The sequence below is a fragment of the Astyanax mexicanus genome, chromosome 21 (genome assembly GCF_023375975.1).
Source record: "Astyanax mexicanus isolate ESR-SI-001 chromosome 21, AstMex3_surface, whole genome shotgun sequence".
In the NCBI taxonomy this organism is placed as follows: Eukaryota; Metazoa; Chordata; class Actinopteri; order Characiformes; family Acestrorhamphidae; genus Astyanax; species Astyanax mexicanus.
In genome coordinates, this window is record NC_064428.1 from 32,997,953 (window position 1) to 33,009,692 (window position 11,740).

The following is an 11,740-nucleotide window of genomic DNA, read 5'->3' on the forward strand; positions in this document are numbered from 1 at the left end:
TTTATGGAGATGCTGTGTGTACTTTCACTGCGTGAATACATAGGTCAGTATTCTAAGGTTTGTAAAACATTTTATGACTTTTAGGAATTTTTGAAGTAGTTACTTTAGATGTTTCCATGTTGTTATTTTTTATCTAACTGGAAATACTAAAGGGAGTGGCCTACAGCCAAAAAAAAGTTTTTACTTTCACTTTTCTCAGTTCAGTTCCAGCAGCCATGAGGAGCGGTTGTGTTTTATTACTCCTCTTTCATCTTCTGCGAGTTACAGTGGGTGAGTAACATTTATAGACTTATTGTAGATCAGTTTTAAACCTTTAAATTTATCTTTAGGACCTTATATTACTTGTATTTACACTTAGATTGTTTATATATTGTGTTTGTGTGCTTCTGATTACAATCATATTCATTAGTCTTTAATAGAGTCTGTTTCTCAGAGTGATCTAATAAAATCTGCACTTATTTGGATTAGCTTAGTTTAACTTCACCTCAGGCTCTTTGTGTTTTACAATTTAATCTGGATAAGACCAGTTTAAACCTGGTAAAACCCAAAAGCAGTTTGAGGAACTGAAATTTAAGAGCTGCAGTTGATATTTGAGAACCCAGACAGACTAACTCAGTTTTTACTGGAGAAAACTCAAACGATAATGTAATTTTCATTATAATAACCAATATAAATACAGATCTATAACATTATTCTCAATAGTCACATGACCAGAACGTCATATCTGTAATCATACGACTGTAATGTTACTCAAATGTTACCACTGAGTAACAAACATATTTCACTCTCTTATATCTTATATGTGTTGCACTATAAAGTATTATATTATAATGCACAATATCAATAAAGGTCTATTTTCTGGTCTATTTTCAAGCATAAGGCACACTGGATTATAAGCGGCGGTGTCAATTTTTGAGAAAATTAAAGGATTTTAAGTTTTTTCGCCTTATAGTACATTTTAATTACATTTTTACAGTTAATTAACTGTAATTACTTTTATACTAGTCTAAAATAACAGATACACTGTAATTTGGGGTTAATTAGGAGTAGGAAGAAATTATATTTTGTATATTAAAATCCCTAAGCTTAAAAAGGTGTTTGTAAGCTCTACAGTTATGAATTATTTATGCTACAATAATACAGATAATATTAAACACTATTAAATATGATCAGCCAAAGGCAGATAAGGCAAGAATCAGAGTCGAGGGAAAACAATAGTATAGTTTATAGTATAGTAATAGTATAACGCATTGTAGAGAAGAGAACCTGCAAGAGCCGGCAGGGGTGTGTGTGAAGTGAGGGGGTATATACAGCTCTGGAAACAAATAAGAAACCACTTAAAAATTATGAGTTTCTTTGATTAAAATCCTCTAGAATATAATCAAGAGGAAGATGGATGAAAACAAACCATCAAACCAAACTGAACTGCTTGAATTGTTGCACCAGGAGGGAGCAGCATAAGGTTATCCAAAAGCAGTGTGTAAGACTGGTGGAGAAGAACATGATGCCAAGATGCATTAAAACTGTGTTTTGAACTTTTGAAAACTTTATGAATAAGAACTTGTTTTCTTTGCATTATTTGAGGTCTGAAAGCTCTGCATCTTTTTTGTTATTTCAGCCATTTCTCATTTTCTGCAAATAAATGCTCTAAATGTTTAATATTTTTATTTGCAATGTTGTTTGTAGTTTATAGAGTAAATAATGTTCATTTTACTCAAACATAAACCTATAAATAGCAAATTAAGTGGTCTCTTGATTTTTTTCCAGAGCTGTATAGTGCTGTGAACAGGTGATATCAATACTCAGGTGATTGACATCCTGAAGGTGCCGAGTCAGTGATGTCAGTGTGTGGTGCATTCTGGGATCTGGTAGAGTGGTAGAGTGTGGGAGATACAGAAGAAATTTTAAAAGGATTTTGACCACGGAAAGAAAAATCACAGCATACAAAGGAACATAAGACATTTTAAACATATTAATATTATTAAAGCTCCATGTTATCTTTATTTAATGAAATAAAGAAAGTCAAACTTAAAAAATGTACCTCCTGTTTACAGATATTCGGTATGACAGCTGTGGTTACTGGACGTTCTCTAAAGGATTCGGACTGCCTGAATACACAGAAAGAAGAGTTCTGAATGATGCTCTGATCTACCGCCATGACAGCAGCTTAGAGTCCAAAATGCCTTGTCCTGATTGGATCACCACTGCAGAGAAAGAACAATGGAGTATTATTCATGAGCTCCTTCTTCTTTACTGTCCTTCTATCTCCCTCAGTCCTTCAGGTACTGGACTTCCTTCAGTCCACCTTTAGTACATTTGTCTTTTCTTGTATTTTTGGTGGTTGGTGTGGTGTAGTGGATAACACCACTTCTTGTCAATGAACTACAACACAATGTGGGAGACGGGTTCAGTTTTAGATCTCAGGACTATGCTGCGCTACACCAGTAGGAGTCTTGGGTTCAGGACAATCTCTACATAGATTGAATTTATTAGTATGTTTGCATGTGGCAAAGTTTCTGCAATATAAACACTGTTCCAATTCTACCAAGGGATACCATAGCAACCACATAGCAACACCACAGCAACCATATGGGATGCCACAGCAACCACATAACACTATTTAAGGTACTATATCAACCATCTCAATACATTACAGAAACCATGTAATAACACCATAGTAATCACATGAGATACTATAGCAACCACGTCACTACACCACAGAAACCCCATAACAAAACCATAGTAATCACCTGAGATACTATAGTAACCACCTTACTACACAACAGAAACCACGTAACAACAACATAGTAATCACTTGAGATACCATAGCAGACACCTCACTACACCACAGAAACCACGTGAAAAACACCATAGTGATCACCGAAGATACTATAGAAGCCACGTTACTACACCACAAAAACCACTTAAGAACACCAGTTATCAGTAATATATATATAGTAATCACTTGAGATACTATAGCAACCACCTCACTACACCCCAGATACCCCATAACAACACCATGATAATCACCTGAGATACTACAGCAACCACCTCACTTCACCACAGAAACTACTTAAGAACACCATAGTAATCACTTGAGATACTATAGCAACCATATCACTACACCCCTGAAACCATGTAAAAACACCATAGTGATCACCTAAGATACTATAAAAGCCACGTTACTACACCACAGAAACCACTTAAGAACACCCTAGTAATCACTTGAGATACTATAGCAACCATATAACTATACCCCAGAAACCCCGTAAAAACACCATAGTGATCACCTAAGATACTACAGAAGCCCCATTACTACACCACAGAAACTACTTAAGAACACCATAGTAATCACTTGAGATACTATAGCAACCACCTCACTATACCACAGGGGATGCCACAGCAACCAGTTACCAACACCATAACAATCACCTGAGATACTACAGCAACCACCTCACTACACCACAGAAACCACAAAGGATGCCACAGAAACCACATAACAGCACCATAGTAATCACCTGAGATACTATAGCAACCACCTCACTAAACCCCGAAAACACATTATAACACAATAGTAATCACCTGAGATACTATAGCAACCACCTCACTAAACCCCGAAAACACATGCGATCCCACAGCAACAACTTAGCAACATCCTGGAAACCACATGGACTACCAGAGCAAACGTAGCACATAAGCTACAAACACAAAAACACGAATCCACTTTAGCTGTGAAACCTTTCTGCAATTTCTCAGAAATACTTCTCAGTTTATTACTATTATTTATTACAACTATTCCCCAGATGCCTTTCACAGCCAACTTGTTAAATTTTACCTTTATGCTTACCTAAATGCACAGAGATTTAACTTGGTATTCTTGATAAAAGTTTTATTAATATATATATATATATATTTTTTTTTTTTTAATTTGTTGGTTTGTTTATTTGATTCAGGTTCACTGTGTGATCAAAACTTATACCAGGTAGCTGGCTGCTGCTCCCTGTATCCAAATGGAACTTACGCTACATTTATGAGCACCAACCTGGAGAAACTGGAATCTACAGCTTCCCAGGTTCTCCCAGACAAGACCAACATTGAGACAGTTGTAGATGCTGTTCCTCAGGCTCTCCCATACAAGACCAACATCGAGACAGTTGTAGATGCAGTTCCTCAGGTTTTCCCGGACACAACCAACATGGAGACACTTGTAGCTACAGCTTCTCAGGTTCTCCAGTACAAAACCACTGACAAGACATTTGTAGCTGCTGTTCCTCAGGCTCTCCCATACAAGACCAACATCGAGACAGTTGTAGCTGCTGTTCCTCAGGCTCTCCCATACAAGACCAACATCGAGACAGTTGTAGCTGCTGTTCCTCAGGCTCTCCCATACAAGACCAACATCGAGACAGTTGTAGCTGCTGTTCCTCAGGCTCTCCCATACAAGACCAACATCGAGACAGTTGTAGCTGCTGTTCCTCAGGCTCTCCCATACAAGACCAACATCGAGACAGTTGTAGCTGCTGTTCCTCAGGCTCTCCCATACAAGACCAACATCGAGACAGTTGTAGCTGCTGTTCCTCAGGCTCTCCCATACAAGACCAACATCGAGACAGTTGTAGCTGCTGTTCCTCAGGCTCTCCCGTACAAGGCTCGTAGAGAGAGCGAGCCATTGGCTGTAGACGAGGCAGCAGCATCCAATGAGAAAACCAGTCTGGAACAGCTGGAGATGTTGAAGCAAACTCCAGGCATCCACAGCAGAACAGGTTCCTGGCTTCTTTCTATTGACTGCATCCTTAAATTCACTGTCTCCTTAACCAAGAAGTGTCAAATTCAGAACTTTGTGGAAAACAGGGAGTTATATTTAATTAACAGCCCATGATATACATTATATTAGGGGTTCTTTACAGAGCCACTAAATGCTAAACCCTATTTTTTCCATTAATAGCTGAAATTTGTTTATTTGAAGTAATGAAACATAACAGTTCTGCTTAGAATTTTTCCTTAACTTAAAAAAAAGGCTTTTATTGTGGTAGTTTCCACCTCAGCAGCACCCTCTCAGGTTTAACTGTGCTATAGGCGAGGATGATGTTTCCATGTACTTTGGTACGCAGACACATCACAATAAGCTGCACTGCTGCTGCTGCTCAGCCAATCAGCTCTTCCTCCTGCCCCGCCTCTAAACCCATACATCACACCAGTGACCCTCCCAAGCTACCCAACCCATTTCTTTTAGCCTTTTCCCATTTTGAGCTGAGGGTGGAGTCAGCAAAAATCTGGGGGTTTATTTACCCTTTAACAATAGACAAATAAAACATTATTAAAAGTTAGCAGCTAAGCACTTGAAGACAATAATGTATACTTAAAGTTGTCCATAGATAAACAAAAGAACACAAGATATTTTTCTTAAACATATTATAATCGTTTTATTTCCTAGTTACATTGCACTCATAATTTACATCTCCCATTCACAGATATTCGGTATGACAGCTGTGCTCACTGGACGTACTCTAAAGGATACGGGTTGCCCGAATACACAGAAAGAAGAGTTCTGAATGATGTCACTGTCTATTACCATGTCAGCAGACAGAAGTCCAAAATGCCTTGTCCTGATTGGATCAACACCACTGCAGAAAAAGAACTATGGGGTACTATTCATGACTGGACAGACCATAACATAGAGATTACTACTCTTGGTTTTCAGACAGCTACTCAGCAGTTCAACCTGACAGGTATAGAACATCTCCTGCTAACTTTAACCATTTATGGTCTTGACAATACTTAACTCCTTCTAGCTAGTTGAAAAATATATAGATTTTCTTCTTTATTTGATTCAGGTTCACTGTCTGACCGAAACATTTACCAAGTAACTGGCTGCTGCTCTCTGTATCCGAATGGGACTTACACCGCATTTATGAACCACGCATTCAACGGCAAGGACTTCACAAGTTTCGACATCAACACCAAGACATTTGTAGCCGCAGTTCCTCAGGCTGTCCGGTACAAGATTCTGCGAGAGAGTCAGCCGCTGACTATAGACGAGGTCGCAGAATTCTACAAGAAAACCTGTCTGGAACGACTGAAGATGTTCAAGCAAGCTCCAGAAATCCACAGGAGAAAAGGTCAGATATGTTCTTAACTCATTCCTTCTTAACTGCATTAATTACAAGATCCCAGAACTTCAAGTCAAGGCAAAAGATTAGCTAAACGTTGTTTTTCCAGATCCAAACGTTTGGATTTTACAGCAGAAGAAGAAGTCTGGTTCTGTTACAGTCACGTGTCATGTGACGGGGTTTTACCCCCGGGAGGTTCAGGTGATCTGGCTCGGTCCAGATCTTCAGCCTGTGGATGAAGAAGTTACTGAGATCTTACCCAATGGTGATGGAACCTACCAGACCAGAAAGAGTGTGATAGTTCCAGAGGAGGATGTAGGAAAACAGAACTACAGCTGTGTAGTTCTGCATATCAGTGTACCCAACAACATCACCACAGTCTGGGGTATGATATATTGTTATACTGTTTTTGTTGTAGAAACAGTCAGTACTAAAATGATGAATGAACTAATAACAGGAATGTGTTTTGTTTAGTTGTGAAGACTCGCAGCTGGATTTTTGTTTGGGCAGCACTTGTTTTCTTACTGGTGGTGATGGTGGTGATTGGTGGATTTGTTTTCCGGAGAGGCTGCAAATCGGTTGGATCCTTACCCTCTTCTACCATAGACGTGAACATGACTGACTCAGAAGACTCGCTCTTTCCAAGTAGCTACAACATTTTTGCCAGCTTCCACTCCCTCTGCCACTCCCTCTAATCCCCTCTGTCAACCATCCACTAACCATTTCTCTCAATCACCTTTTTCTCTTGTTCAATCATCCCTGTGACTCCTTCAATCGTCCACTAATCCCCTCGCTCAATCACTCACTCACCATTCTCTTAATCGCTATTTTCTCTTGCTCAATCATCCACTTATCCCTCAATCATCCACTAATCCCCTCCCTCAATCATCCACTCGCCATTTCTCTCAATCACCATTTCTTATCGCTCTATCATATACTAATCCCCTCCAACAAGTATTCACTTACTTATTCTCTCAATCATCTTTTTCTCTTGATCAATCATCCACTAATGCCTTCCCTCAATCATCCACTAATACCCTCCCTCAATCACCCTTTTCTCTTGCTCAATCATCCACTGATCCCTTCCCTCAATCACCCACTCACCATTTCTCTCAATCACCCTTTTCTCTTGTTCAATCATCCCTGTGACTCCTTCAATCATCCACTGATCCCCTCCTTCAATCATCCCTGTGACTCCTTCAATCATCCACTTATCCCCTCCCTCAATCATCCACTCGCCATTTCTCTCAATCACCATTTTCTCTTGCTCAATCATCCACTGATCCCCTCCTTCAATCATCCACTAATCCCCTCCTTCAATCACCCACTCACCATTTCTCTCAATCACCCTTTTCTCTTGTTCAATCATCCATGTGACTCCTTCAATCATCCACTTATCCCCTCCCTCAATCATCCACTCGCCATTTCTCGCAATCACCATTTTCTCTTGCTCAATCATCCACTGATCCCTTCCTTCAATCATCCACTAATCTCCTCCCTCAATCATCCACTAATCTCCTCCCTCAATCACCCACTCACCATTTCTCTCAATCACCCTTTTCTCTTGTTCAATCATCCCTGTGACTCCTTCAATCATCCACTGATCCCCTCCTTCAATCATCCACTCACCATTTCTCTCAATCACCATTTCTTATCGCTCTATCATTTACTAATCCCCTCCAAAAATTATTCACTTACTTATTCTCTCAATCATCTTTTTCTCTTGATCAATCATCCACTAATGCCTTCCCTCAATCATCCACTAATCCCCTCCCTCAATCACCTTTTCTCTTGCTCAATCATCCACTAATCCCTTCCCTCAATCACCCACTCACCATTTCTCTCAATCACCCTTTTCTCTTGTTCAATCATCCATGTGACTCCTTCAATCATCCACTTATCCCCTCCCTCAATCATCCACTCGCTATTTCTCGCAATCACCATTTTCTCTTGCTCAATCATCCACTGATCCCCTCCTTCAATCATCCACTAATCTCCTCCCTCAATCATCCACTAATCTCCTCCCTCAATCACCCACTCACCATTTCTCTCAATCACCCTTTTCTCTTGTTCAATCATCCACTGATCCCCTCCTTCAATCATCCACTCACCATTTCTCTCAATCACCATTTCTTATCGCTCTATCATTTACTAATCCCCTCCAAAAATTATTCACTTACTTATTCTCTCAATCATCTTTTTCTCTTGATCAATCATCCACTAATGCCTTCCCTCAATCATCCACTAATCCCCTCCCTCAATCACCTTTTCTCTTGCTCAATCATCCACTAATCCCTTCCCTCAATCACCCACTCACCATTTCTCTCAATCACCCTTTTCTCTTGTTCAATCATCCATGTGACTCCTTCAATCATCCACTTATCCCCTCCCTCAATCATCCACTCGCTATTTCTCGCAATCACCATTTTCTCTTGCTCAATCATCCACTGATCCCCTCCTTCAATCATCCACTAATCTCCTCCCTCAATCATCCACTAATCTCCTCCCTCAATCACCCACTCACCATTTCTCTCAATCACCCTTTTCTCTTGTTCAATCATCCACTGATCCCCTCCTTCAATCATCCACTCACCATTTCTCTCAATCACCATTTCTTATCGCTCTATCATTTACTAATCCCCTCCAAAAATTATTCACTTACTTATTCTCTCAATCATCTTTTTCTCTTGCTCAATCATCCACTAATGCCTTCCCTCAATCATCCACTAATCCCCTCCCTCAATCACCTTTTCTCTTGCTCAATCATCCACTAATCCCTTCCCTCAATCACCCACTCACCATTTCTCTCAATCACCCTTTTCTCTTGTTCAATCATCCCTGTGACTCCTTCAATCATCCACTGATCCCCTTACTCAATTATCCCCATTTCTCCCTCAATCATCCACTTACAATTTCTCTTGGTCACTCTTGTTGTACCTCCGCCTGATTCTACTGATCCTCTGTTTGTCTAAGATATGAACGTTGAATTGACCTCATTACTCTTTCTCTGTGTTTTCTGTTCCTCAGATGCTGAAGATGCTGTCAGCTGAACTGCACATCATCTCAGTTTATCAGCGTTCATTATCATCCACTTGCAAGTTTTTCTCTAAAATATGATGCTACCAGGGAGAGTGAAGGCTTGCCTGTGATTCCTCCAAGAAACCTAAGGAAGCACTTCCCTTTTTGAAAGGCTTTTAATGCAGTGTCATTGTGCAGCTGATGACTCTGAATGGTGAAATTCTAACTGCCAGTTCTGTTGAATCAGCTAACAAATGCCTGCAGTGACTAAGAGCAGACTGAGTGCTGGGGGGAAGAGGAAGGGTCCTCCTACCTACAGAGAGAGAGAGCAAGGCCAGTTTTGTTCTCTTGATCCCTGGGGGTCAAGGGTTTTACCGTACATGTTCATGTTGATTTTAAACAAGCATTATTTATCTACTTCATACTACCATTTGTCATCATCACTGGAATTGAAAAATATGCTTATATGAAAACATATTTTATTTTTTATTACAAGATATATGTGCAGTGTTTCTTTAAGAGACCCCACATTTCCCCCAGATTTCTTTGAGATTACTCTCTCAGAGTCTCGGGTTACAGACACACACACACCCCACCTCTCTCTCAGCATAACACCTCACCTGATTGACCGACAGATTTCATTCACATGGCTCAAATTTCGTCAAGTGCTGTTTTGACCTAAATGAGGATTACTGGCGACTGGTTTGATGGATCTAACCTTTACTGATATGTGGAGCGAGGAGTCTATGGTGAGGGCTGTGTGTGTGTGTGTGTGTGTGTGCTGAAGTAGAGACCTGTAAAAACACTGCGGTGAAACACACACTCTTTCTGTTCTAATTCTAAATAAAATTCTATTTGCCAGTTCTGTTGCATCAGCTTACAAATGCCTGCAGTGACTATGATCAGACTGAGTGCTGGGGGGGGTGGTGGAGAGGAAGGGTCCTCCTACCTACAGAGAGAGAGCAAGGCCAGTTATGTTCTCTTGATCCCTGAGCAGGGATGTAAATGACTTAGAAGGCTTTGGCAATACTGTAGTAGTGAAAGTAGGGTTTTACCGTACATGTTCATGTTGATTTTAAACAAGCTTTATTTATCTACTTCATACTACCATTTGTCATCATCACTGGAATTGAAAAATATGCTTGAAAACATAAAATGTATTTAAATATGCCTTTTATTAAGTCAAATCTACATATTCATGGGCTACTTGTCCATGTAATATTTGCATCTACTGAGCCACTACAAGCCCTAGTGGTCTAAGATCAACCAGGTCCCTAACATTTGACACCAATGACCTGGTCCAAAAATTGTCTTTACTCTAGGACAGGGGTATTTAATAAGAATTCAGTAGAGTCCAGTTGGAGAAAATTTCGTCAGTCCAAGGTCCGGACCGTCGCCAGTGTTAACTTGTGTTATGATTCAGTGCTATATCCTGTATGTGTATATATATATATATATATATATAGTGGAGGCGCGCCCCCTCTGCAAAGATCTGATTGGCAAATGAGAGCATTTGGTGACCTTACACTACACGTGATTGGTCTGTGGTCATACACAGCACTGAACTACACATTCTTGCTGGTGGCAGATAAACTGCTTGCTCTTTCAGGCGACACGCCCCAAAGCAGCGAGAGAAAGGGGGAGAAAGCGATTGGGAGCGATGCCGCGTCACTGCAATGTGAACAAGAAAAGTTACGCCGCTTTAAATGAACTCTGTCAAAATTAAATCCTTTTCAGTAGTTTTTCGTCAGACGTTGTCCAATGTGGACCCGGACCACGATCCGCATATTAGTGACCCCTGCTCTGGAGTATAAGCTCACAATACAGAGACATGGAAATATAGACAGCTGAGCACACAGCATCAGAATGCTACAATAAAGTGACTCTGCCTGCTGACTGCTTTGAGGATTAAAAAAAAAAAACAAGCATCTGTGTCTTCCACAAACAAGTGTGTGTTCTGAGGGTTTTGGAGTACAGTATATGAATGTACCATAAGGTTTTTCTAACTCAAACTCATTGGCATTGGCTCATTTTTTGTGAAAAACATATATCAAAACAGATTTTCGATAAACACACACTGTACACCCCCTCCCCCCCCCCCCTACACATTTATATTACATACAGTATGTTTGGCCAAAGGCTAATAAACATTGTTTCATTTGTAAATTTGAAACTAAACAAATTTTCTACTCATATCTTGAGTTTAATTCATTTTCTTTTACATTTTATTAAAAAAACGAATAAAAAAAAGAGTAGCACTTTTTAAAAGAAATGTAACATAAGAAAGGTAAAGGGCAAATATTAACCATGTATGCTGTTTATATTGCTTGCAGTTTAGGTGAAGTAAGCATGTGTAAAGCATTTTAATGTAGAATTGCTTAATTTTGCTGAATTAAATACAAGTAACAAAGTAAACGAGTAACAAAAATATGAACACCACACAAGGGTTAACTACAATGAAGTATATATATTTTCACCATATTATACAATTATGAAAAGTGTACCTTTGAGTACAAAAAGTACTTATATCATACCTCTGTAGTTTAGTGTGTAATAACAATGCAGGGAATGCTGGGAATGCTCTGTGAGTAAGATAACTCTGCAATGAGGAA

The 11,740-nt window shown here is 39.7% G+C and overlaps 1 protein-coding gene across 1 annotated transcript; it reads left to right on the forward strand.

Annotated features, from left to right (window-relative positions):
* Window positions 1-177: 177 nt before the first annotated feature.
* Window positions 178-9,648, forward strand: LOC103026489 (uncharacterized). The gene is made up of 8 exons (XM_049469462.1): window positions 178-270; window positions 2,055-2,282; window positions 3,954-4,763; window positions 5,472-5,729; window positions 5,835-6,119; window positions 6,220-6,495; window positions 6,585-6,755; window positions 9,138-9,648. The coding sequence occupies exons 1-8, from the start codon at window positions 216-218 to the stop codon at window positions 9,158-9,160; spliced, it is 2,106 nt and encodes a 701-aa protein (XP_049325419.1). The 5' UTR covers window positions 178-215; the 3' UTR covers window positions 9,161-9,648.
* The last annotated feature ends 2,092 nt before the right edge of the window (window positions 9,649-11,740 follow it).